At 38.8% G+C, this 26,944-nt stretch overlaps 3 protein-coding genes and 2 non-coding genes across 8 annotated transcripts; 2 read left to right on the top strand and 3 right to left on the bottom strand.

Moving 5' to 3' along the window:
* Positions 1-572: 572 nt before the first annotated feature.
* On the top strand, positions 573-3,966 carry LOC137948167 (protein NRT1/ PTR FAMILY 7.3-like). The gene is made up of 5 exons (XM_068794143.1): positions 573-696; positions 952-1,108; positions 1,665-1,882; positions 1,959-2,524; positions 2,653-3,966. The coding sequence occupies exons 1-5, from the start codon at positions 670-672 to the stop codon at positions 3,512-3,514; spliced, it is 1,830 nt and encodes a 609-aa protein (XP_068650244.1). The 5' UTR covers positions 573-669; the 3' UTR covers positions 3,515-3,966.
* A 2,404-nt stretch (positions 3,967-6,370) lies between these two features.
* LOC137948169 (ribose-phosphate pyrophosphokinase 1) lies at positions 6,371-16,511 on the top strand. Of its 4 annotated transcripts, none has more exons than XM_068794148.1 (13): positions 6,371-7,362; positions 7,884-8,053; positions 8,857-8,921; positions 9,461-9,567; positions 9,754-10,318; positions 10,596-10,760; positions 11,151-11,399; positions 11,591-11,734; positions 11,872-12,039; positions 12,917-12,986; positions 13,175-13,256; positions 15,594-15,753; positions 16,096-16,511. In XM_068794148.1, the coding sequence occupies exons 5-13, from the start codon at positions 10,208-10,210 to the stop codon at positions 16,132-16,134; spliced, it is 1,188 nt and encodes a 395-aa protein (XP_068650249.1). In that variant the 5' UTR covers positions 6,371-7,362; positions 7,884-8,053; positions 8,857-8,921; positions 9,461-9,567; positions 9,754-10,207; the 3' UTR covers positions 16,135-16,511. The 4 variants fall into 4 exon arrangements, with proteins under 4 accessions (XP_068650249.1, XP_068650247.1, XP_068650248.1 ...); XM_068794146.1 differs by having other exon boundaries at positions 8,707-8,921; XM_068794147.1 differs by adding an exon at positions 7,471-7,661 and having other exon boundaries at positions 7,884-8,921.
* Positions 16,512-20,167: 3,656 nt separating this feature from the next.
* On the bottom strand, positions 20,168-20,248 carry LOC137949129 (small nucleolar RNA snoR14). The gene has a single exon (XR_011111701.1). It is a non-coding gene; the product is annotated as a small nucleolar RNA snoR14 (small nucleolar RNA).
* A 134-nt stretch (positions 20,249-20,382) lies between these two features.
* LOC137949124 (small nucleolar RNA U61) lies at positions 20,383-20,471 on the bottom strand. Its single transcript, XR_011111697.1, has one exon. It is a non-coding gene; the product is annotated as a small nucleolar RNA U61 (small nucleolar RNA).
* Positions 20,472-22,001: 1,530 nt separating this feature from the next.
* Positions 22,002-23,188, bottom strand: LOC137948963 (peroxidase 20). The gene is made up of 4 exons (XM_068795198.1): positions 23,133-23,188; positions 22,837-23,028; positions 22,582-22,747; positions 22,002-22,471 (listed from the first exon to the last, which is right to left on the bottom strand). Exons 1-4 carry the CDS (start codon positions 23,133-23,135, stop codon positions 22,044-22,046), a joined length of 789 nt encoding a protein of 262 aa, XP_068651299.1. The 5' UTR covers positions 23,136-23,188; the 3' UTR covers positions 22,002-22,043.
* Between the last annotated feature and the right edge of the window lie 3,756 nt (positions 23,189-26,944).

The raw sequence follows: 26,944 nt of genomic DNA, 5'->3' as shown, positions 1-26,944 counted from the left end.
TGAAATGGAAAAGATATATCCAAGTAAAGAAGCTTGATCTAATATAACTGAACTGCTCTCCGCCTGTTCGAGAAAATGCCTGGCTAGTAAACACTTCCAAATTCCAATCCGGTTCAATGATGTTTATTCTTGGCAGATAAAGAAAACGACCATTACAAGTATATTGGACAGACAGAAAGCAATTTGAAAAGGCTTGCTTTCTCATTTTTTTGGCTGCTCGTCTTAGAACTCAGAAGACCAAGGCGCACTAAAAGGCTTCCAAGCTTTAAAAAACGCACATGTATCTATCAGCGCCAAAGGGGACCCAACTAAGACAATTTGGATTGTGAATCACCTCTAGTTCATGAACACAACAGAAAAAGCCGTTTTTCTCCCCAACATCATGCTGTAAACCAGTTGAGATAGCTTGGGCCCTCCCTGTCCCATTTTACTCCAAATTTCCACCGTCCACTCTGCTTCCTTCTCGCCTATATATGGCCTCCATACGCCTCTTCTTCCTGCCAAGCTTCTTGAGCACCACCTTCTCTCTCTCTTTCTCTCTCTCTTTTTTTTCACTCTCCCTCTCCCTCACTTATCTGCTGCCACGGGTTTTCTCAATACTCTCAAGCAGCCTTGATATCTTATTGTGTCCTCCGCTTTTCAGCAGAGGAAGCTCTGGTTGAAGCATCAATGGCAGCTGCCAAAGAGTTCAAGGGGGTAATGATTTTGCTCTGTTCTTTTGGTGTTTGTTTTTGTTACGTTATGAAATGGAAGCCTGTAATTAAGTCCCGTTTCTGAGGGCCTCAAATCATTGTTTATGAATGGGTAATATCATAATCTGGGATCAGGGTGGAGCCCTTTGTGGTCCTCTTGAGGTCACAGAATACTCACTGTTGAGTACTGTTTAACTTGTTTTTAATTAAACCAGTCAATGATCATCATTTCGTTTTTGACCTCATTGCTGTGATGTAGGGCCTTGAGGTGGAGGTGAAGAGGAACGAATTGAGAAGCAGGAGAAGCAAGGCAATCAAAGATGACGAGTACACCCAAGATGGCTCCGTTGATCGACATGGACGCCCGGCTCTCAAATCAAAAACTGGAGGATGGGCGTCCGGAATTCTTTTACTTGGTACTTCACTTATTTAATTCTCATATTAATTTTCTACTTGTCGAAGTAGCTATTCTCCATTTTCCAGCTCTCCTGTATTGCTTGCTTGCCGTTTGTCCCCGTGGGCCATCAGCTCAGACGGCAACATTTCGCAGTGTCAGAAGAAAAAACCATGACAGGAGATCAGAAACCAGGTCAAATTTAGAACAGAACGAATTAAAAAAAAAAAAAAAACCCACTACAAGAAAATGTGTTCTTGCATGTCTGTGACTCACATGCCTCTGTATCCTCCCGTACATCTCTAACTTGTCAGTCTGCATGCGTTCCACAATCGTTTTTACGCAAAATCTCTTATTCCAATCGACTTTTAGACTGCATCGATTCTTTGGGTGGAGGAGAACAACAGTAGAAATGCCTCCTTTTGCCAGAGATGATGAGTTTTTGCGTCCATGGAGAAACTCGTACGAGAGCAACGTGAAGCAATCTAGAGCAGCTTTTTTATTCAATTTAGAAAGTTAATTGAAGGGTTGGTTCATGGTTCAAGCGGTGAATTAATAATGAAAAGAAATTGATGCAGTGAATCAAGGGCTGGCGACTCTAGCGTTTTTCGGAGTGGGAGTGAACCTGGTGCTGTTCTTGACGAGGGTGTTGGGCCAAGACAATGCTGAAGCAGCTAACAATGTCAGTAAATGGACAGGAACTGTCTACATCTTCTCCCTCGTTGGGGCTTTCCTCAGTGATTCCTACTGGGGCCGATACAAGACCTGTGCCATCTTTCAAGCCATTTTCGTTATCGTGAGTTAAAATTTTCAATCTTTTCCATTATTTTCTGTAAAATTTTCATTCATAATCTAACAGATGTAGCTTCCAGGGGCTTGTGTTTCTCTCTCTGGTTTCCTACCTCTTTTTGGTCAAACCCGCCGGTTGTGGGAACCGATTGACTCGATGTGGGAACCACTCAAGTCTAGAGATTGGAGTCTTCTATCTCTCCATCTACTTGATCGCTCTCGGGAACGGTGGATATCAGCCATCGATCGCCACCTTCGGTGCAGACCAATTCGACGAGGAGGACTCACAGGAAAGCCTATCCAAAGTGGCGTTCTTTAGCTTCTTCTACTTGGCACTCAACCTGGGCTCTCTCTTCTCCAACACAATCTTGGACTATTTTGAGGATGGCGGTCGGTGGGCTTTGGGCTTCTGGGCCTCAGCCTTATCTGCCCTCTTCGCCCTCCTCCTCTTTCTCGTCGGGACTCCCAGGTATCGCCATTTCAAGCCCGGCGGCAATCCTCTCCCCAGAATCGGCCAAGTCTTTGTCTCTGCCGCGAGGAAATGGAGGGTGGAGGTGCCATTAAATAGCAGAAGTTTATTTGAGGTTGATAGTAATGAATGTGATGATGTCACCAGGGGACGCAAGATGCTCCACACTAAAGGATTCAAGTACGATTCTGGCTTCTCAATTTCTCAGTTTCTAACATCAAAAGTCTCTAGTTTTTTTTTTTCTTTTTTTCAAATTTTATTTTGAAGAACAGCGAAAATGGTTTCATCCTCATGTTTTGAATTTTCAGGTTTCTGGATAGAGCTGCCGTGATTACACCAAAGGACTGTATAGAGAAAGACGGGCCCCAAAACAAATGGCTCCTTTGCACTGTGACACAAGTCGAAGAGTTGAAATGTATTCTGAGACTCCTTCCCATCTGGCTCTGCACCATAATCTACTCCGTTGTGTTTGCTCAAATGGCATCTCTCTTCGTCGAACAAGGAGCCATCATGAAAACCACCATATCTAACTTCAGAATCCCGCCTGCTAGCATGTCTTCCTTCGATATCCTCAGTGTTGCAGCCTTCATTCTCTTCTATCGGAGGCTTCTCAACCCTATCGTCTCTAGGCTCAGAAGAACAGGACTCACAGAGTTGGAGAGGATGGGGGTTGGACTCCTAATTGCAATCATGGCAATGATCGCTGCTGGAGTTGTAGAGATCTACCGGTTAAGGTTTATTAACAGTGATTGTGCAAACTGTGAGAGCCCTAGCTCCCTTAGCATCTTATGGCAGATTCCTCAGTATGTGTTGATTGGAGCTTCTGAGGTGTTCATGTATGTGGGTCAGTTGGAGTTCTTCAATGAGCAAGCACCAGATGGATTGAAGAGTTTTGGGAGTGCATTGTGTATGACTTCCATTTCTTTGGGCAACTATGTGAGTAGTTTGCTTGTGACAGTAGTCATGGAGATCACCACAAAGGATGATCGACCTGGTTGGATCCCAGGAAACCTCAACAAGGGTCACATGGATAGATTTTACTTCCTCTTAGCTGCCTTAACTACTGTGGATTTCATAATCTACCTTGCATCCGCCAAGTGGTACCAATGCATCAAGTTACAGGGGAAATGTGAAGTCAGTGATGATGAGGAAGAAACTTTTGATGTCTAGAGATTTACTTAAACTGCTGCCATCATCAACTAGTCTTCCAAATTGTTTTAAACATCTTGAGGTTCTCCATTTTCTGCCTTGGTATGAAGACATGGTTTTGCAAACTTGATGATTCTCATCCCAGTTTCAATCTTAATCTCAAACCTAACAACTAGTGTTCAACTTGAGCAGAAAGAATAACAAACCCCTTAACCTTGGTCTTGGGAACTTTTTTTTTTTCCTTTTTTCCTGTTGGTCTGCATTGGTCATGTTTGGATCAAAGGAAGTTAATCTTCTAAAATCAGTTCTCTTGTTTGTAGTTCCTCCTTTTATCACTTCAGTTTGTCTGTGTATATATGGGAAGTTCTCTTTAATTTGTATTGACAAGAAAAGTATGTTGTTTGGGATCATTGATTATCATGACAATAATATGGCATGTGATATCTTCCAGTTTATGAAGTATTGATATCCAAGTATGTGCTCGCCAAACATGATGAACAAAAACTAAAACACCTTGCCTCCTTGTGCAAATTGCAAATCAAAGAGATGTGAATTGAGAGAGTTAGAAATTTCCCCAATTTAATTGTAGTTCTTCCAAATAAGTTGGTTAAACCAACAGGTTGAATAAAAAATTGACCCATGTTTCAATTATGAAGTTACAAATTAGAGAATATAAAAAGATGGATTGACCAGGCTAGTGTGAACAATTTGACCCCATTGAACCACTGATTTGGTTTGGTCAATTGAACTTTTCTCTAACCCAAGTTTTTTCCTCTTTTTGTCTGATTTGGTTAGTAATTGGATAAAATTACCTAAATACCTAATTGGTTAAAAAAAAATTGGCCTTTTCTCATTCCATTTAATAGATGGTGAACAAAAAACCCCTCGTAGTTAAATGGGTACAATTGACACCACTAAATGCTGAGAGGCACCGATGCATCAAGTTATAAGGGAAATGCAAAGCTAGTGGTGATTAGGAAGGTAGTTTCGATATCTAGAGTTTGAAAAGTTAGTTGATGCAACATCAGGTTGACCTTTGAATTGTTTTCAACATCTTGAGTTTCTCTCTTTTCTACCATGGTGTGAAGACATGGATTGAGCAAACTTGATGATTTTAATCCCAATTTATGAGGTATTGATGGTCACGGTGGTATTATTTGTTAAATACGTAAATATTAAAGTGTCTGCCTAACTCTCATGACAAACAATCTCACAATCCAATAATTATTATCGTAGAATCTTTTATGAGTATCATGAGAAGAAGTCTCACATAAAAGGTCTTTTATGATTTTACTCATTTCTAGTTATAAATAGAGCACCAATATACTCATTCTACATTACTAATAAATACAAGTTCTTCTTTCTCTCTCGTGCTCACCCTCTTCCACACATCTTAGCTCTAATTCCGTCGCATTTCAAGAATTCTAACATGGTATTAGAGCGTCAATCCTAAGATGGAGAAGAAAAAGAAGATGGAGAAGATGGAGAAGAAGAAGAAGAAGAAGAAGAGGAAGAAGAGAAAAAAATGTTCTCTTTCGAATTTGAGTTTTTTCTCTCTTCTCAAAGCAATCTTTACTTAACGTTTTGCACTGTCATCCTACAATTGTCATATTATAAATTTTATATTTTAGAAAGATTTTTTAGTTTAATTTCCAACTCAAAAATAAATCAATATGAGTTTTTACAAAAAGAAATTGACATATGAAATAGGAAATATTAGGCAACAACAAGCTTACAAACGACAATTAAAAACGTCAATTTTTAGACAATTTGTGCCCTAAAAATGAGGCTTTATTTCAATAATTATATATCCAATTGAAATATTTGTAAGCATATTTTTTAACCCAACAAAAATTTCTGAATCCATTTTTCTAGAGTGAGATATTGATATCGGAAGAAGGAAAGGTCATGTTGAAAACCTATTGTGAGAGAAAACATGAATTTATATATGCTTTCCAAGTCAACTAGGACTCTCATTTTGGATATTTGTTTTACAAGTTTCCTTTTCATGCCAAGTGTTTATTTCAAGTTTTTTTTATGCTTTGAGTCTCTTTACTGTTGTGTGCCTTTGTTTCTATATTGTGTTTGAATTAAACCATTTTTCTTTGCATTTTTCTCTCCTAGTTCAACTAGGATAATTGTTATTGCTTTTAGCTATACCTATTTCCTACTAGTCCTTGGTCTAGTCTTCTAGTTGTGTTATGGTCCAGTGGGGCTCAACCTAAGGTATGAGTGACATGTTATGCCAACCTAATTACTTCAAAAGCTTTCAGAGCGGATAAAACGTGAAAAGTTGAGCTCTTAAACCTAATAGGTCATAGGTTTAAGAGTTCAACTTTTCACATTTCATCAGTTCTGAAAGCTTTTGAAGTATTTACGAGGTACCTAATATTTTGTATTAGAGCAAATACCATGTCACATGTTGGAATCCTAGAGGAGGTGACCTATGAAAATGGTACCTGATGCTAGAGTGAAAGCTACCACAAAGGTGAAAAAGGCTACTTAGTTTGGAGTGGGAGCTGTAATAGAGTGAGCCATTGTGGACATTGACAAGGAAGTCACGGAACCGGACTCGTATCGATCTTACCCATTTAATCTCTTACCATTGTGATTTCTCTTCTCTTTGTCATTCTCTCTCTTTTATTCTAATTTTAAACTCAAGGTTGAGCTAGAACTCGAGTTCTAAGTATTCAGATAAGTTCAACTCGAACATATGTAGGTTCGAGCTAGCTCGATACAACCCCAAATTTTATCAGTTTCTCTTACTAAGGTGGTCGAGTCCTTGACTTGTAGTTGACTCCTTTGGCTTTGGCACTTCAAGACTTCAACTCTCCATGCCTTCTTGTCTCGGCCGTTCTAACATCTTGGAAAACTCTCTTCTCTCCCATTGGATGATGTCGCCTTAATTGTTGTATTGAGTGTTTATTAGGGTCGTTTCAATGGTTTCCAATACTATTGATTCCAGAGAGTTTTCTCTCTTGTTCGATAGGACATTGCTACTGGATAGTGTGCTTTTTGGAATGTGCTTCTCTGTTTGTATGGACCATTTGAGCAGATTATGGTCAGTTCGTATACTACATAATTTTAGTAACTCGAAGTGTTTGTTGTTATCAAAACTACCTCAATGGATGAGATCGACACGCTGAAATCCGGCATTGGCGTCTTGGGTTCTCCAGATAGCTCACCACTGATCCTCTCCCCGCATTTCAGCCTTGTCGGAAGAGCGAATCCGTCGTTCTCGATTCAAATTCGGCCCCAGTTCAGGAATTTCTCCCTCAAAAGGACTGCGCTTTCTTCTTCTCTTCGTAGCCCTAGCCCTGTTTCTGACCCCTATAAAGAGAACGGCGGGAATCCGGTGCATTTGACGGATTTTAACTCCGCTAGCGGGTTTTCCCGGGGGTCTCGGTGAGTGCATACACAGAGCTACCGGTGACGAAGCGGGCGGCTGTGACCTTCAGGTGGGGGGTTAATTTTCCCCCCGGATCTGGGAAAACAGCTCCCCTTTCTGACTGTCGAGAAGATTAGTGTTGGACGAATTGAAGAGGGGAAGCCGAGTAGTGTGAATAATTTGCCAGTGAAGGACGTGGGTGGCGCTGTGGAGGTTCTAAAAGGGTTGTGTGTTTGGATGGGGAGAGAAGTGGATGTGTTGCGCGGGGAGAATCACCTAATCAAAGAGAGTACATGAGAAACGAAAGGGACGTCGCGGTCCCAGTGAGGATGCCGCCGGAGGTTGGAGACCCCGGCGAGTTTGATAGATGGAGGAAGAAGAAGAATGGTGGTGGAGACGCAACACACAGTCGGATCGGAACCAAGGCATCAGATGTGGAGGCAGAGTTGAAGAAGGCCATAAAAGCCGCTTCCCCTTGAAGGTCTAACATTGGAGCATCAATCATATCTCCGGGCGAGCTATTTCTTTCTTTTCCCAACGTTTCTTGTCGCACTACTCTGTTAATATTGCATTTCGCCATTCTTTTCAGGAAGCGGATTTTTCTGCTCTGTTCCCACTTTCTGAATGTGGATAGTAGTTTTGGATTGAGGAACTTGTTTTTTATGGTTTGATTATCTTGTTCAAAAGAGTAGCTCAGGGCGAAGCAACTGGGTAGTAGCCCTCTGTCGTCTCTGTGTTTGCACTGATCAGTAGGATCAACTAGACACAGGGAATTGGCAGGTGGGTTATGAGAACTCCATTGATACTAATAAATCAAATTTAATTATAATTCTAAAATCAAAAGTAGCGTTGTAACCATCCATGACCAAGTAATTACACATCTTATAGTTTAGATCTATAAGAACAATTCTTGCTCTTATTTTGTATTAAAATTTACATGTTAAGGTACATTTCTTTGCATTTACACTTAAGTTCCTAACGTATCACGTAATTACATAACAGGAAGCATAATTTGTCGGTGGCGAGTGAGAGGAACCAGTTCCTTCCCTCCCTCCACGATTGTCTCCCCATGGCGACTGCTGCCAGAGCAGCGAGAGAAGGCTCGGCCAAACGCGACGATTGCTGAACACACATCTCAGGCGGTGCAGTTGCAAGAATCCTCTCCTTCCCAGGTGCTTTTTCCCATTCCATATATTTTCTTTTTGTGTCCAGTTTCTTTCTTTTAATACGAGATGCCTTTTGTATAGCCCCCTGCCATATTTCAGCGCTTACTAACTTCAAAAACCTAATAATTTCAGTTGAGAAATCACCAGAATCCAGGTCACAGATCACAAATTGCTTTATTATCAGTTGATAATGAATATTCTGTTTGACTCGCGTTTAGTTTTTATACAATTCCTGAGTAGTGTTGATATCTACAAGCGAAAGAGATTGCACTACATAGTTTATTCATGTTCAAGTTTCAGTGAAGGATTACTGCCACTTTTTTCTTCGCCTGAACATGTTCTTCTTCTCTGATCCTGTACACATATTTAGTTTTGTAGAAAAGAGTGTTGTTAAATATTGTGGTATGTGCTGGCGAGCTTTGGGTCCCAGGGTTCCTACTTTCCATTGTAGGAGCGAGGATGGCACAATTTGCTTATCAACAATTTTTCCTCATTCAGTACACTAGAACAGCCAATTCAACGGAAGAACTCCCTTGAGCTATCAAAGTTGGCATCATGTTTGAAATTTTAAATAAATGCATAAGCAGGCAGGTCTCTCTGGTTTTTGAATACTTTCAAGGTCTCACTTATATCTTTGGTTTCTTACTCTTATTCTGTAGGCTCTTCTAGCAAAGCTGCCAAAAAACCTTCTAGCTAAAGTATCTACTTTGAAGAACACAGAACAAGGATAAGGCTCACATTAATTTTTTTTCTTTTCTTCTGTTGTGAAATGATTCTTCCTGAACTTCAATTTATTCTGGAACAACCAGGTATTGGAGCAGATGCCTCAGCTCGTTTCATCACTAGATGCATATATGGATAGTGGCCTACACAGGTTGCTCTTCTAGTTTCCAATTTTAAAATCAAATATAGAACTTGTCAATTTTCAAGCGGCTGTAAGCCTTGCTTGAGCTAAATTAGGGTGCTCATTTTTTAATAGTTTCATCTTCAACATCAATTACCATATGATTACACTTATTCCCATGGATCATTTTCTGTTCATTTTATCTGCTCTAATGGAAGTTATTTCACAAGGAACAGCAAAAGATGCAATTCAGCTTGTCTCATTCATCTTGTTGCTTGTCATTGCACAAAAAATAGAGGTTTTTTCTGATATTTTTTTTCTAAAAGTGTCCCTTGCTTTTAACGGGACTATCACAAGGATTCGTCAAAATCGCTTTCTTGATCTTAATGTTTATGTATTCTGCATAAATTAAGTGGCGCCTTGTTCTAAGTAAAGACCCTTTGTGTGGATTTGTGATTAGTTTACCAGGCTGATGGCCAATCAAAGTTGTTTTCGTAGTCTGTAGCCTATTTTGACATATATATAATAACACAAGAAATGATAACGAAGAATCTTTGGCGTATCTGCAGCTTCGACGGCTGTCTTTCCGAAGAGAAGTTGCTAAAGCCAACTTAGATCTGAAATGGAAAAGAGGAAATTCGTACGCCACAAAAAACAAGAAAAGTGAGACAGTTTGGTAAGATGATCCTCACGTTAATGTCTAAACAATGAGTAACTCATCATATCTCATTTTTTGTCTCTCTCGCTCCTCTCCATTCGAATACCCGAGTCTCAAGTGAACCTGCCCCAACCTGAAGATCTGAATCTGCGTTTTATAACCCTATTTTCCCTTTTTAATTTTTCACTCTTTCCTTTTTCCCAGGTTCTAACTTGTTCAAATAGAATTTCCCGTAATCAGATAGATTCCTGAAGCATCAACAAGAAAATCTAATCTGTTTTGGATCGGGTCGGGTCGGGTCGAGTTCCCCGTAAAACTCCACCCGATGCTCTCAGAAAACCTGAAGTGGCCTCCTCCTACCACGGACGTAATCAAATCCAATTACACAAATCCCAGCCAAGCACGGAAACGGAGAAGATAGGTGGCGTTTCTGGAAGAAAATATTGATTCTATACATTGGGATTCTTCAGTAAATCGCTGCTATATAAATCCTCCACTTCATGAAACCTTACCGCCAACCATTCTCCTGTTCGATTCCCCAAGTCGTTAGCGACTACCCGACTTCCGAGATACCACCCGTAAAAGCAGAGTAGTGAATATCTCTGCTCTGCGCGCTTCTTTAGACAGGAGCTTGTACCGGTTTTACTCAAAGAACAGGATGGCGTCCCTCGTCTTTTCTTTTTCTGTGACCACTCGTTCTTCGTCCGCTGGCGCGAGTTCTCCAACGAGCCACTCTCGATTTCTCCCGCGCTTGCGGAAAGGAATAACGGTTAGTAAGGGTTCTTTTGAGCTTTTCATCACTCGTTTGTTTTCCCAGTTTTCTAATCTGAACCATTCGTGCTCTTCCTTTAGTTCTGTTGTCGGTTTCTGAAAGATTGGCACCATTTTAATATGCATACTATTGCCTTTTTGCTTTACATTCTTTAAATGGTGTAATCTTGAAACTCAATTGCTTATGGCTGCTTCACATGATTAAATATATTCTGGGTTTTCTTTGAGAATGTTTCAGTTGAACGGTTAATAGTTTTGGGATGTTTTTTATGCAGAAGTGTAAGCTGGAGCCCTTGAATTATGACAACGGGAAACCTTGTATCCCGGTCATCAACGAGCGGAGTTTTCCAACTTTCTTGTCTTTGAAGCAAGAAGCTGATCGTAAAAATGATGCGAGGCTTAGGATATTCTCTGGCACTGCCAACAAGACACTCTCTGAGGTCAGCTTGTTAACATTTAGTTAAACTCGGATGGGCTATTATCGCTGAATTTGGTTGTCTGACATCAACAAGTGTAATTTCAGTCTCAAGAGTTGAATAGTGTCATCTATCTGCTACGATACCTTACATATCTTTCTTTAAAGTAATCTTTTGAAGTTCATTTTATGTTTGGTGGAAATTAGGGTTCTGCAGCATTTACCTTGTGATCCAAGTGTCTTTGATTTTCCTCGGGTATACTCTTAGATTATATAAAGTGGTCCATATGTTCTCTGGTCTTGCTTGTAGTAGTTGTCCACAAATGTTTCTTCTTGTTGCCTTCTCACTTTGTCAGTTCTGGACTTTTAACTGGATCATAATAGCTTATTTTTTCTTGACCTGAAACTTTATCAGGAAATTGCATGCTACATGGGCCTTGAACTTGGAAAAATCAAGATAAAGCGTTTTGCTGATGGGGAGATTTATGTACAATTGCAAGAGAGTGTCCGAGGTTGTGATGTATATCTTGTGCAACCTACATGTCCTCCAGCTAATGAGAACCTTATGGAACTCCTAATTATGATAGATGCATGTCGAAGAGCTTCTGCTAAGAATATCACTGCTGTTATTCCATATTTTGGATATGCGAGAGCTGATAGAAAGGTACCTCCACTTGTTAGTTTGGTTGTGCCATTTCATACTATTGAATTAGAGAAGAAATCTATTATTCAGTTATTAGAAACTTCGGGATTTTCTTCCTTTTCTCCTTTGCTTACGTTACTTCTGAATTTTAATCTTTTTATTGTATGATATGCCTCATTTCTTGCTCTCGAATGCATTCTTTTTCTTATCAGACTCAAGGGCGTGAGTCTATTGCAGCCAAACTTGTTGCAAACTTGATTACAGAAGCTGGTGCAAACCGTGTACTTGCATGCGACTTGCATTCTGGGCAGTCGATGGGGTACTTTGATATTCCAGTTGATCATGTATATGGCCAGGTAATAAGTTGATTCTGAGATTGGTCTTGATTTTGGAAGCTTAACTCATAGATAGATGCTCCCTGATTTTCATTTGTCAGGAACCAAGTAGTTTTGAACCAAGTAATGGACTATCATTTGTTTTCGTATGCATGTAGCCTGTTATTCTTGACTACCTTGCCAGCAAGACAATTTGCTCAAATGATTTGGTGGTGGTCTCTCCTGATGTGGGAGGTGTTGCTAGGGCTCGTGCTTTCGCCAAGAAAATGTCTGATGCACCCCTAGCGATTGTGGATAAAAGACGCCAAGGACACAATGTTGCTGAGGTAAGGAATCTGTTAATTTTTAGAAGTAGCATGAAGTGAGAAGAGCTTTTAAAATTAGCATTTTGGTCAGTTTTGGTTCTTAAAAAGTAGGTTTTATGTCATGGGTGTGAGCAAGGAAAAAAATATGAAGTTGACACAAAAAGGTTATGGGGTGGGTGGGTTTTGTCTGTAGGAGAGTAGCCATCTAATTGACAGCTGTGTACCATGGGGTCCCTGAACTTGGGTTTGCTTGGACAAACAAAACTCTCTCCGAAACCACCTGGATGATATGTAATGTACACGTAAATCATCCCTGGAGTGATTTTAACAACTCCTTTAGTTCTAAGTCCTGAAGGGCCAGAGGAAACATTCTTTACCAGGGGCTGAGGTTTTTCAGCCTTGAAGACTTAGGACCCTTTGAATGCCATGTCAAGCTAACTCCTAGGTTCAATCAACATATTTTGGAAATTTTATCAGATGGGGATTGTTAACCTTCAAATTTGTGCTGAATGTCTTGGATTTTGTTTTGTTTGTGACGAGTTCTCAACTCCATATATTTGTATGTTCAGTTGAGGATCACATCTTTTTATATGGTGATTAATACATGGTGGTCTCGGTGCAAAATGACAATTTTCTTTTCTTAAAATGCAAAATCAACAATTTTGTTATTGTTGTTTTTTAAAATGATGGAGGGGATATTCTTATCAGAAAGGACTGATACAATGATTTACTATAAGGTTCAGAAGGAAGGTTCTTTTTTTTCAAGGGGAGAATATCCTTGTTTTTCACTGCTAACATGCCATGAATGAACCAGGATATTTGTCAAACAATTTTAGATCTTCCTTTTCTAATAATTCTTAAACTCAAACAAGTGAGAGCTTACTATTTTGGTGCACAGGTGATGAATCTCATAGGGGATGTAAGGGGAAAAGTTGCTGTCATGGTGGATGACATGATTGACACTGCTGGTGAGTCTGAGATGATACTTGCTTTAATATATTATTCTAGAATATGAAATGCCTGAGGCAACCCATTATTATATTTTGTAACATGTTGTGGATCCAGTCCAGAGCTTGTATGATTTCTTTCTTCTTTTGTTGTGATATTCGGACACTGCAATTAAACTGCCTGATTTTGCCTTCATACTGTTGTTCAGGGACAATTACTAAAGGTGCACAGTTACTACATCAAGAGGGTGCCAGGGAAGTCTATGCGTGCTGCACTCATGCTGTTTTTAGGTATTTATTCTTTTTGAAAAATTTGTCTTTTACTGTGTTGACTCATTTTATGAAAAATGTTATTTCCTTTTATTCTTACCTAAGCACATTCAGTTAATTTATGTACGAAACAAATTTAGATCTGGTAACATCTTTAAATGTTTTTCCTGGTCGTCAAACATGACAGTGTCTTCTAGACTATTACCAGATTCTTAAATGTTCCATGCAAACCCTTGTTTTTGTTTTCTTAGTCTCTACATGTTGATGTGACTAGCATTTTGCTGTTTTTTGTCCATTTAGTACTTGAGTGTGGAAGGATTGTGTTAGTGCAGGCATGAACCGTTCTCTCTCTCTCTCTCTCTCTCTCTCTCTCTCTCTCTATTTCGTTCTCTGTCTCTTCGAAGTATGTTTTAAATATTGAAGGCAATGTTGTCAGAACAGGACCAAATTGGCTGGTTGTACCTGGTTGAACTTCAAATGGACCCCTTTCCTGTTGTTTTTCCTTTGAATGGTGAATATTGATTTAAAAGATGAAAATACTCCTCTATGGACTATATTATAATAATTAAAATCACAAAGAAACAGAAAACAGTATAAATTTATTTGGTGTGTGGCTAATATTGACCACCAAAATTTGCAAATCGACACCTCCTTTAGCTAATGAATCAGAGATTGAATTAGCTGTTCGATGAATATGATTCCAAGATATGTGTATTGTTGAGAGCAGATTAGCAGTTTATAGAAAGTGATTATTAAAACGCAAGGGAGGATCAGTTGCTCTAGCCTAAGCAATGACAACAAAGGAGTTACCCTCTATGACGAGTGGTTACCTGTTTCTGGTTTTGGCAGAGAAAAGAGCTTCTTGTTTAAAACCGAAAGACCGGCTGGTTGACTGGTGTGACCATATACCGGATAGGTTGTCCAGTTCACTAATCTGCTTATGAAGACACTTCAAAAATTCTTTTGCTTGATGAAGTAGTCAAAGTAATGACCAAACAAATGTATGGCAAATGCCTAGGCAGCCTACCAAACCACTAATTTGTTATTATATGTTTGAAGAAAAAATATATCTTGAAACCTATGGTGGCATCCCATTCATCTGAACTAGTGGTTGCCTGTCGAACTGGGTTAGACCAAAACTGGCCGATGTACCTGTTTGATGGTTGGTTCGGTTTTAACAGCACTGCTTGACGGTATTCTAGTATTGCTTAAATTGCTTTACCTTAAAAGCTATTTAAATCATGTGGAGGCCCTTTGAAGTGCTAACAAATCATTAAACTTTAAGTCTTTACTGTAGTTAAATTTCATTACTTTGTTGATGAATCTGTTCAGAACCTCAAGATGACCACAACCGCATGATTCCATTCAAAAAGCACAGTTTTGGATGAGGTTAGTGTGAGGTTTGTTTTGTGTGCTGGTTTTGCCTCCTAAGTGCCACAGTTGTTGGAGAATAGTTAAAAGGCAAAGTAAATTAATATGGTGTTAAATGAAAAAAATGCTGTTAAAGAAAAAGTAAAATGCTAGGGGTAGGAATTAATCTCAATTTCCCATAGCTGAGAAAAGAAAGTGCATCCTGCCTTCAACCTCTGCCTTGGAAGTATTTTTCTTATAAAAGAAGGTCATCATGGGAGGTTCATTTGAATTACGTTTAGGTCAATGGCTTCTTACATTTGTCTGCACTGGTGAAAGTAATAGTGCATAAAAGGAATTAGTAAGGTTTTATTCAGATTATAATTGTCTAAGAGTTCCATTATTCTATGAAGTTGCACTCCATAAAAAACCTTTAATCTTTCCAGAAACTCTCTTCTTCAGACAAGTGATTGGGATGTGTGGAACCATTTGGTGTATCCTTTTTATGCAATGTTAGATCTCATGTATTTTAATTATATAATAATAATAATAATAATAACTAATTTTTATATAACAATAATAATAATTTTGGATAACCTTCTAAAGTCTGTCCAATGCCATTATTTTAATTTTAAAGTAGCAGTAAAATTTCCATAAAAATTCCTGTAATACATGCAGCGGTTAGTCAATACTCCTGTAAATTTAGTTTCCATGACTGGTTATACTTTTACTAGGTCCCATCTATTTAAGGTTGTCACTGTTCAATGAAAAAGGAATCAGTTGAAAACATTCGATTTGAGGTTGCCTCTTCAGAAGAAGAAAAAGAAAAAGGGAGAGAAGAGATGAAAGAATGGAACTCATATTCATTTATTTGATTTTGGAATACATGCTGCTTCTATTCTATTTGTTGACACTGCTTAGATTTTGTGAAGTAAGGATTAATCCATTTTATCTCATACTTTGTAGTCTATGCTGTTTATGTTTTATAATTGAATTTTTCTTTGGCAGTCCACCAGCCATAGAGAATTTATCTAGTGGCCTTTTTCAAGAAGTCATCATCACGAATACGATTCCAGTGAAGGAGGAAAATTATTTCCCACAGTTGACAGTTTTATCAGTAGCAAACCTCTTGGGAGAGACAATTTGGCGTGTTCATGATGACTGCTCTGTGAGTAGCATTTTCAACTAGAAAAGTCTTTGATCCCTTATATAACTAGGGTTGTAATTCTCCTTTTGGCCCCTCCAATAATAATCTTCATCTATTCTTTCAATTCATTCAAGATTACCAGCCTTTGAAAATGCCAATACTGAAAGGGTCCATTTTTCATCTCTGACTGCTGCAATTGTTGTTTTGGTGACCCTTTTTCTTGTGAGAATTGACTTCGTTGGTTCTTTCAATGGGTACCTTTTGAGATTCTTTTTTTTTAAAAACATTTAAGATACTAGAAATGCTTCAAACATTGGTGACACTGAGAGAAACTTCCTGTGGTATTTTTTACTGATTTGTCAGGGTACGTTTGAACCCTATTTGAGCTTGGGGATTGATTGAATCTCTTTGGTGGGATAGTCTTCCTCATCTTCTCCCATAAGAGCTCTCTCCTGATCTAATGTGTACAGATACAACAACAAGCCCGGTGTGTTAGTTTCAACCACATGGCCACGTTTTGTTTTAATTTCTCTTTATGGACAAGTTAGGATCTTCAGGTGCAGCTTTTGCACAAGATTGATCAGGCTTCTTGAGTGCTTTCAATATCAAATTTTTCTTTCTTTTTTGTTTTTCAAAATTTCATTCTGCCTCTCTCATATGCTGTGGTGGGATATATAAAAAAATATTAGTATGTAAAATTAGATTGCAACTATTGAGTCTGTAGGTTTCTTCATGGTATCATTCACTTGGTAATTGTACTTCTGGCTATGGGTTGTTAAGGTAAGATGATAGATGTTGCTTAATGTCTTGTTATTTAAATTCATTTTGTGTTTGAATGGAGAGCAATCACATAGATGTATATCCAGAACTTGTATGGTCTGAGTCAGAAATTATCTTCATTCTTAGAATTTGTCTACAAACTAGCAAAAAAACCCATAAGATGCATGGGATAAAAAATATAAAAAAAAACACGATTCATTACCATCTTTTGTTGAGGTAATCTTCCTATTTGTAAAAATATAAAGAATAAAGAAGAGAATAAAAACGAAAAGAAATAAAGTTAAATAAATAAATAAAAAGGAAAGAATGGAAGCCATAGATATGACAAAGTCAAAATTAGTCATGCAGGGAACTCAGCAGCACCACAACACTGCTATTCAGCAAAAGAAGCTCTGTTTAACAAAGCAAACCCATTGCTAGAAGAAAAAAGTGTGTGTGTGTGTGTGTGTGTGTGTGTGTGTGTGTGTGTGTGTGTGTGTGTGTGTGTGTGTGTGTGTGTGTGTGTGTGTGTGTGTGTGTGTGAGAGAGAGAGAGAGAGAGAGAGAGAGAGAGAGAGAGAGAGAGAGAGAGAGAGAGAAATGGGAAAAGCAAAGATGGGTTTCAGCACAAACGGATTTTATATTATACTTTGATAAATTTATACTTTTATATTATATAACATTACAATAAATTTTTTTAAATATTTTGAGCAGAGCAAGGGCCCTTAGACAAGTAAGGGGTTGGAAAATGGGTTTCTGAGGAAGGGATTAGGATGAAAATTCAAACCCATCAAGGGATTTTGTTCACAAGATAAGGTAAGGTTTACCAAAACTGGACCTCCATTTGATCTGTTGCCATCCCTAAGAATTGTGCATATGACAAAGCTACCCATTATGCAATGTTATATGGTCTGAATGTGATGTTCCTATAACAAATTATTATTAAATGAATATAAATTATGATTCTATGGAAACATTAGCTCCACAGAGTCAGATGCACATTCCTTCTGACCATTTTGTATCCTGTTGTTACCTTTTATGGTGGTTGTCATCTGTCTGCTAAACTAATGCTCCTGAAGTCATCTACCTTGAACGTTCATTCGAAGTATGAGTTTGTTTGGCCGTCATCCAACTGTGTCTGCTGGTCTGTAGTCTCCCATGATCTTCTGACCTCAAATCTAATAAAACGGGTGGAGATGTTGGGTAAATACGTTCGTGATTCACTCGGGGGATTTGGGGCGTCTTTCATGATGATTCCATGGTCATTAGCAACGGCAGCATAGGCTGTCAAATTATCCTCAGCCAGTCATGGAATTTTGCATTAGATAGTTGTCACTTGAACAAGTTTAAAGTCTATATGCTGGATAAAAGAGGAAAGCACTGGACCAATTAATAATTGTTTGACCTCATGCAGTGGGGAGAGGGAGAGGTCTATGGTAAGAATGGCGAGAGAAACGGGGGGATTGGAGAAGAAAAAACAAGAAATGGGGAGTCTGCGGTTAGAGGAGCAACGAGGGGGGTGGGGGAGAGGGAAAAAAAGATAGCGGGGAGAATTTTTATGGACACTGAAAGTAGTAAAATTATGCAGCAATGGGCTTCCATTCTTCCTCTTCTCCTCAAGAAACTCGAGTAAGTCGGCTTTTTAGTCTGTAACGATGTCTCTCTTGCGGCGACAATTTACTCCTCTAGTCTCTGTCATCGTATCTCTCGCGCGCACAAACTGTCGCAGTACTCCACTCACTCGCTCGATTTGCAGTAGTCTCCAAGTGATGGGAGCAATAGAGGAAAAAACCTAAGGGAGGGGAGGAGGGGAAGAAGAAAAAAAACGAAGAGATGGGGACATCCAGGGTGAGGAGAAGGAAATAAAAAGAGATTCGGCTGTGAGAGGGGGGCACGGAGGGAGGTGGGGTGGGGGGGGGGGGGGGGGGGGGAGGAAGAAAAAAAATAGAGCAGGAGGAACTTTTAGGGACAAAAAAACTTGAAATCAGATTAGTAAAACTATGCAGCAGTGAGTTCTTGTATGATCTTGATGTGTTTATGCTGTTGGAGTATATGCTTTGTCGTTCATACTGTAATGCTACAAAGGAATTGGTTGAAGGATGCAATCGAACTGTTTGTTGGGGCCATGGAGGTCTGCCCAGTTGCCGAGATAATCTCCTTCCCGCAAATCATTCATGTCTATGAGCACCTGCCAACCCTGTAGGAGAGCCCGTTGGTGTAAACTCGCCCACCTCTTCAACTTATTCAATCAAATTCCAGCTACAAATGAAACTCCTCTTTCAGATACCAGAACTTTCTAGTGTTCAAATTTAATGTCCGGAGTATATCTTTGTTTTGCCATCATCCTACTGAGTCTACTGCTCTGTAGCCTCCCCTGTTCCTCTGACCGAACAACTTATACAACAGCTGGTGACACCCAAAGTGAGGCAGAAGAGAAGGGAAGGTCTACACAAGGGACAAGGAGGGGGTGGGGGAGATGGGAAAAATCATGGCAGTATAAAATCTAGGTTATCTGCAGTATAAACTTATTTTTTAGTGCCAGTTTCAATGCAGTTTCGTGACTAATTTCTGAAGCTGGTAAATCATGGCGAAAGCAGTGAGAACTCATAGAAGAAATGAAAAAGGGTAGTAGAGGAATTGTTCAAGCTGCCACTAGAGGAGAAGAAGGTTTATTCTCTGCTACCCTACAGTATTGAAGGGTATGGGCAGGCCTTTGTGGTGACTGAGGAGCAGTAAGTTTGACTGGGGAGACATGTTCTTCCTTCTTCCACAACCAGTCCCACACAGAAACATGGAGCTTTGGCCGAGCAACCGTCTGCATTCAGAACACTTGATTACCATTACTTGTTTTCAATGAATTAGCCAGTTGATCTGATACATTTCTTGAACTTTAATTCAGAGTTTTTCTACCCTGATAATGAATGCGACAGAAACACTGGATAAATATTCGGAAGAATTGAAATGAGTGGTGCTCTGTCTGCTGGGATTTATCGGAAGCAACCTAGGTATTGATCCGAGTAATCTCATAGTAATCTCATAGACATGCTCAAGCAAGGGATACAAAGCGTGAGAATGAACTAATACATTCCATGCCCAGAAGCGGAAAAGGTTCTTCACCTCTCCCCACTCTGACGCCACCAGCCTCACCCTCCAACGGAGAAGACGATGAAAGAGAAGAATAATAATGCACGGTAGACAAAGATCAGCCACGAAGATTTTGTGAGGCTTGTTATATCCATTAAACTCGATGGGAAGAACCTCTTAGAGGTGATGAAGCTGGAAAATCACTGACAACTCAAAATGGGATTGCGTGAAACTGAGAATTATTGAATTACGAACAAGAATCAGATTCATCCTCATGAATGCAACAGAATTAATTAGTCACCATCGAACAAGTAAATAACTATTCTCAGTTTCAGGCAATCCCACTCAAAGCAAAGGTTTAAAAAAAGAAGGCTTAAGCAAGCTTAAATTGCAGAACGAATCTTTTCCAACAAAGAGCTTAAATTCCTGTTCTCCGAAAGTATAAAACAAAATAAGTTTACAAGCCTTCGCAAGAAATTGAGAATGAGAAGGTTAGCTGGATAATAAATCTGCATTCAATTTGGAAGGGAAAACAAGTGACAATTTAACAGATGCAAACTTGAAAGCTAATCTCGCGCGAATGCGTATGTGGAGCGATCAGAACCTGTCGGGATTCACGAGTAACATCACATAAATCAGTGGATTGACAGACATGAATCTTATCATCACCTCGCTCCCCATCAAATGCTGCTTCACTTAAATACCCAAAAAAACGCAAATCACAAAAACCAAAAGCATCAACGAGATGCAAATCAATGCATTCAAGAGCGGTTAAAAATAGATACAAGAGGAGAAAGTAAAAATGATGTCGCTCAGAACTTCTTAGAGGGTTGTGTTGCCATCACGGAAAACTATGGATAACCTTTCATCTGGAACACGAGATCTTCCTCACAGCGATCATAAAACAAATCCGAAGAGAAAATAAGACTAAAAAAAAGACAAAGCAAGGAAAGGAAAAGCAAGCCCTACAGCCGCTCAAAAGCTCGAGGAAGGACAGAGGGAAAGATGATGGAAAAGTCTGGCTACTGAGAAATATATAGATGGGGAAAAGGGCGAGCGAGCGAGCAAGAGAGAGAGAAACCCTAAATTGTTAATCATGTACGGAACCATCAGGTTTAAGCCTGTTCAAGGGGTGGGTGGGCAAAGAAAATAATAAATTTAAAATTACACAAAATTTATAATTATTTGTTGTTGTAATAATAATATATATATTATATAAATTGACCTCTAATAATAATATTAATAAAAAATTATTTTAGAAATACATCTTATAAATAAATAATGTAGGTCGATTTTGGTAAGTCGGGTGAGGAACAAACTTCGTGGGTGAATAGGTTTGTTAAATTCATTGTTATTTTTTGTTCGGTCCTTAAGTGTGTTTACAACTTCATATGATTCAATTATGCAATATAAATATTAAAATCAAAGTTCAAACACGAACATAATGAACATACAAACATTTATAGTTGCTCACAACCTTATGTTGTCTAAAATTGCTAATTCGCTCTCAAGCCATTAGTGCCCTGGAGTTAATTTACTAATGTTTGGGTTGCATAATAATACTTAAAATAAATTGTTTCTACAGCCAATTACAATACTGCTTGTATAGGGATTTATGCCATTCAATTGACCACACCAATCAATTTACAATAAGTCACCCTCACATAAGAATACAACTATAAACTAGGTTATCTAACCTAGACCCATAAGAGGATTTTCTAGCATTTTACTAGGTAAATGGATTTTTTCAATAGCATATCACTAAGCACAACAGGCCTAAACTCATTAAGAGGTTTTCAACATAACCTGTCTTCACAAGAACTTATTGCTCATAGTGGCATGCAAAATTAGTTTATAAACAACATGTTTTTGTCAACCAAATCGAGTTGAGGAAGATCTAGCTTTGCCAAGGGTCGACCCAACAATACAAGGCTTACTTGCTCATAAATTAGCACAGAGAAAAAAAAAACTTTCAATAAGGTAAATGTTACAGTACAAAGTATAGATAGATACATCAATCCTAAGTACCTATTTTATGTAACAACAACTCAACTACGACCTTCGATGACCAAATTTGAAAGTATAATCAATTGATTTCAAAATGTATGCACAAAAATACAATTGATTTTTAAAAAGTTAGCTCTAAATTTATAATACAATGCACCAACTCCCTTTTAAATCAGAATTTTCTAATGAATGAAATGAATTCAAAGTATGAAGCCTATAATTATAGTACAAGAGATGTTAAGTAGTTAAAGATTTGAGAGTAAAAGCTCAAGAACACTTAGCTCTTTGCTGAGTTGCTTTTTAAATGCCCAAATCCAATCTGCAAATTCGGTTTCTCAGTATGAAAGTGCTAGAGAATGGTAGTTTTAGAAGGTGACTTCCATGTATTCCATTCAGAACAATCACAGACCAGACGTAAAAATATAATTTTATTATTTTTTTCTGCATGGAGATTCGATTCCACTACCAAGAATTCAAAACCCTGCAGTTCCGCCGGATTTCACCCTCTTCGCCGACGAGCGGATTGATCCTTCCCATCTTCACAATCGACAATGCAAATTCTCGGAAGAACAGATGTTGGTCGGCGGCAAATCGCCATACCAGATTTGATATCTCCCCTTCCGGGTCCTCTGCGACCAACACGTTGTCCGTCTGTAACAGCCCTTTTCCCTGGAGGACGTTCCGGAAGTACAGATTATCGAACCGCGTGGATGTCATAAAGTCCAGCGGCACCAGCGCGTTGTCTCTCTTCGACGTCCTCGGACAGATGGAGCGCAAGATTCGGCGGAAGCCGGAGTATCGCCGGTGATGGTCGTATTCTTCTTCGCCGATCTCTGTGTAAATCCTCTGCTTGAAGCTCAGGCATCTTGATCGTCCGATGGTATGACTACCTGAAGCAAATAGTATTGGGTTATCGGCCCTGAGAATTAAGACAGCTTTCCTCAAGCTTCACGGTAAGTAATACTAATAATAATAATAATAATAATAAGATCATGATCACCTGATAGAACGACCAGATCAGTCGGGGAGAGACCCTGGACTGCGAAGTTTGCGATGAGTATTTCCAATGTGGAATTGGGAGTAGGTATATATTGATTGGCACCTATTTGGCTCGCCGCCAGGGAGTCTCTTCTTCCCAACTCAACTTCCCAGTACGGTCCACCTCTCTGAAAAAATCATGATCATCATTTTCAATATTCCTGCGAGGATCGAGACACGGAGCTTACTTCCGAAAATGGGTTTCATGAACTTTTACCAGATTGACAGCATCCCGGGCAGCAACGGCGAGAAGATCAGCGCACGAGACTGTACCTGGGCACGCCTTCTCCAACAGGAACTTGATCTTGTCCACTACGTCGAACCCTCGCAGAGAGTTCAGATTCGGCCCCGCATCCTTCTCACTCGCAACCCCGACGCCATTGTCCAGAAGAACCGACGCGTCACAGCCCTGCAAATCACAACATCCAAAGACAGAAAACAGAGAAACCGAGCAATTACTCTCTGGGGAGAAATCGAAACAAGCCGATGTGTAAAATGGAGAAAATTAAGCACCATTACGAAACAGTCATGGAAATGGAGTCGGAGGAGGGAGGCGGCGATTCGAGGATTCTTCCGCACAGCAATCTCCACTTGTTCTCTCACAATTTTCTCCGCAAATGGGCACAACTCCTTGTAATAACCTGGAATCAACGGCACGGAATCGTATGCTTCAGTAACCCAATCACCCGACAAAGATAGGACTGCCGCAGAGAAGATAACAATCAATCTCAAGTCAACCATCGCCATGAACGACACACTTTCAGCTCCTCATAATCATCCGGGGCGGGAGATTTTAACACGTAAATATGGAGACGATTCCTTATAACGAAATGCATGAACACTCTTTTCACCATTTTCAAGACATTTCTTGCCTCTGACATCAACCAGTTCTTGAAGAAATCACGGTCTGTGAACCAAGTAGATACAGCTACTTTCACCCACCTAAGCATAACCATACTTTTCTTAGCTTTGGGGCGAACCCCGTCGAATGGACTTCAAGAATTAGGCTGCAGAAAATTGTATTCATGCCCAGTAATAGTAACAACAATAGCAGTAGTGATAACAACAATAGGGGTAGAAGTTTTGGTACTACCTTCACTGCCACAAATTTTTAGTCATAGGTTTGTGCCTATTTTGGTGCACCAAATCGTTTAGTAGTGACATGTTGGAAGCCCATTGCAAATCAAGCTACATTTACAACTGAATCAAAGGAGGAGGGAGCATCAAATCCCTCTAAAGGTAAAGTTTTGGACTCTTAAAAAAATCAAGAGTATGTTGAATTCTTCCATTGCTACTCCTACTACAATTGCTATAACATGTACTCTTTTTTTTTTTTCATGTTCTAGTCAATTCCTCTTGAATGATTGCTTTAGGTGCTTCCAAACACTTGGCTGGGAAAATTGGTCACTTATATTCCTCATCCCCATGCTCTAGTAATCGGTTTGTTTCAGATGCTAATAGGTCACACAAGGCATTAGATTCATCTTTCACCATCTTTGTCCCTTTTTAATGTCTTTTTTGTACCTCAATTCCCTTTAAGTTCGGTTAACTAAAATACTTGATTGTTGAGTAACTATTTTTCCATTTTTGTTTTTTCAGGACCTACTAACCAAGTAGGTGATCGGTGGAGGCTATGAACGAGGTCTTTATTTTTGGGATAGTCACACTATTCCCAACTATTTCTACTTTATACACATTAGTTCCTTCTTTTAAAATAGTTTCCAATTTACCTTATGAGGTGTATCGGTTGAGTAAACACCATAGATTTTGTTTTCCTCCTCCTAGGGATAGTGTGAAATATAACATAATTAAAAGTACTTTTTAGTTTTGTTGATGATTATACTTGTGTCACGTGGCTTTTTTAATGAAAGAAACATCTAAGATTTTTCCGTCTTCTAATCCTTTTATGTAATGGTTGAAACACAATTTCAATCAAATGTAAAAGTTCTTAGACGCAATAATTTGGCATATCTTTCATTGGATTCTCAATTACTTTATAATATGAAAGACATCATTCACTAGACTTTATGTGTGTATATGCCTCAATAAAAATGGTATTGTTGAAAGAAAAAATAGACATTTATTAGAAGACTCCTGCTCCTTTGGCTAACCAATCTCCTATATTTTATATGGACACCCCCGAGTTTAGTAGCTCCCCACCATCTCCTATTATTTTTGGACCACACTTTAATGATAGAGCTATTGATATCCACAAGCTTACACATTCTTGTAAGCATGTGTCCTCCATTTCTCATCCTATCTAAAATTTGGTGTCTACTCATTGTTTATCCTCCAATTGTTGCTCCTTCCTTGCAACCTTAGGCATGAGATTGAGGGAGTGTTAGAGGATATAGTAGTGCAAGTTGTGACGGTAGTTAGATGCACTATATACTTGTATATGATACAACGAATATGGACCCAGTATAGATTGTGGGCAATGCCAGTTGTTCAACATCTTATATGTAATGTACAACCCCACTTATCTGGGCATTGATGTAATTTCATGAGTAATGCTCCTAGTATAAATACCAACCTTAGTATTGTGAGTTTGATATCTAAGGATTCACTACTATGTGGATTAGAGAACTCTCCCAAACCATGTAAAAAATCATGTGTATGCTCCTCCTTTGGTGATTTTATCATTGAATCATTAGATTAGGATGTTTCTTTACAAATTTGGTATTGGCTGCAAGTAACGAAATCATGGCTATTACCCCCTATTCGATCTTGTTATAAATGTTAGGTCCTAGACAGATAAAGGCTATTACCTCATGTTTTGTTTTATTATAAGTGTTAGTTCCTCCACAAATAAAACTAAAGGGGGAAAGGGAAAGTGGGAAGGAGGAGGGGTTGAATAAATTTATCAAATTTAAACACTAGTTTCTTGCTTTACCAAAAGCCAATTACACTTAAACAACCCGAAAAAAAATCCAAGCAAGGGTTGATCACAAGCACTCACAAAATTATAGTGATTCACAACCCAAACTCATGTTGATAATCCACTGCCAGGGTGTTTGCACCTTGGAGTTATTCAATCGAATGCCATCTACAACAAAGGATCAAATAGGTCCACGTTGCAACACATGCCCACTCTTGAGACTTACAATCAATAGCAGGTTGATACTCCTTCCTAGACCCATAAAGGTATTTGCAATTAACTTATCCAAGGTAATTTTTCCATATTATTGCAAGGATTGCTCGCAATACTACTATAGCTTGAGCTTACCTCTTTATTAAGCTAATATTATAGTAACAAGATCAAATTGAATAAACTCAATCTTATGTAATTCTACCAAGATAAATAGCAGCTCAAATTTAATATTAGAAAAGATTTCAAAGTCAGTGGATAGAGAGATCAAAGATCTCAAAGAATTGCTATGAGACTTTCTTAAGGGAAGTCAACAACCAATTACCCAAGTCATATGTGCAAGTTGAACAAATCAAATTGATCTCAAAGTATGGGAGCACTAGTTCAAAAAAGAAAAAGTAAGAACAAACAAAGTATTTCAAAATGAAAATGAGAGCTTTTTAGAATCTTTAGAATACTGTAGTCATTGTATCAAAAGGCATTTTGTCCTCTAGTAAGTACTAGACAAAACAATTCCAAAAATTGTGCGAAAATACTCAGAATTTTTTTTAGCTACTAATTAAAGTGGTAGATCACTTACAAGATCTGAGGACCTATGGAGGTTGATCGTAGCTTAGTCTTCCTCTAAAGTGTTCTAGACTATCTAGTTGGTCGAACACTGGAATTGTTCCTATAATCAAACAATGCTATGGGCTTTTGTACTAGAGGCATTATTCGAATATTGATCTTGGCATAACACCTATTTTTTTCCAAACTTTTTTGTTCATGAGTCATTGTCGAACTACTCACATATTTGAACACTTCATTATTCCAATGACTTTTTGTTTGTCCATGTGGTTTGAATATTGCCTTTGTTCCAACACTACCCTTCAATAGCACCTTATTTTGGTCCATGGTATTTAAATTTTCTTATTGTTCAAACAATAATCATCTCAATGTGTCCTTTTGTTTCTTCACATCATTAGAATGTTGACAATCTTCAAATGGTCATCTTCTTGGTGAACCTTTTGTTATTGCATTTTTTTTGTATGACGTCTTTAACTGAACATCCTTTGTCCGCTTGTCTTTTTTGCATTGAGAGCTCGTTTAAATACTACCCTTATTCAAATGGCCCTTTTTGACTTAGCCTCTTTTTGCTAATGGAGCTTGTTCAATTGGCCTCCTCATTCGAGCATTATCATTCTCGAGCCTTTTCTTTGTATCATGGCTGTGTTAGATTTTTTTACAATACATCTAG

This window comes from Aristolochia californica, unplaced genomic scaffold, assembly GCF_029961685.1.
Source record: "Aristolochia californica isolate CCGP_79_NKW_82.1479 unplaced genomic scaffold, dmAriCali1.0.hap1 SCAF_13, whole genome shotgun sequence".
NCBI classification, from domain to species: domain Eukaryota; kingdom Viridiplantae; phylum Streptophyta; class Magnoliopsida; order Piperales; family Aristolochiaceae; genus Aristolochia; species Aristolochia californica.
Note: the sequence above shows the minus strand (reverse complement) of the source record. Positions and strands in the feature narration are given on the sequence as shown.

Coding starts and splice junctions, on each gene's coding strand:
- LOC137948963 (XM_068795198.1), bottom strand. Junction 22,748..22,836: donor CCCGGGATGCTGTCAATCTG/GTAAAAGTTCAT, acceptor TGATTTTTTCAG/AGAGGTGGACCGTACTGGGA. Junction 22,472..22,581: donor TGATCTGGTCGTTCTATCAG/GTGATCATGATC, acceptor TATTTGCTTCAG/GTAGTCATACCATCGGACGA.
- LOC137948167 (XM_068794143.1), top strand. CDS start 670: ATGGCAGCTGCCAAAGAGTTCAAGGGG. Junction 697..951: donor CTGCCAAAGAGTTCAAGGGG/GTAATGATTTTG, acceptor GCTGTGATGTAG/GGCCTTGAGGTGGAGGTGAA. Junction 2,525..2,652: donor CTCCACACTAAAGGATTCAA/GTACGATTCTGG, acceptor TTGAATTTTCAG/GTTTCTGGATAGAGCTGCCG.
- LOC137948169 (XM_068794149.1), top strand. CDS start 10,208: ATGGCGTCCCTCGTCTTTTCTTTTTCTGTGACCACTCGTTCTTCGTCC. Junction 10,761..11,150: donor CCAACAAGACACTCTCTGAG/GTCAGCTTGTTA, acceptor AAACTTTATCAG/GAAATTGCATGCTACATGGG. Junction 11,735..11,871: donor TTGATCATGTATATGGCCAG/GTAATAAGTTGA, acceptor GTATGCATGTAG/CCTGTTATTCTTGACTACCT.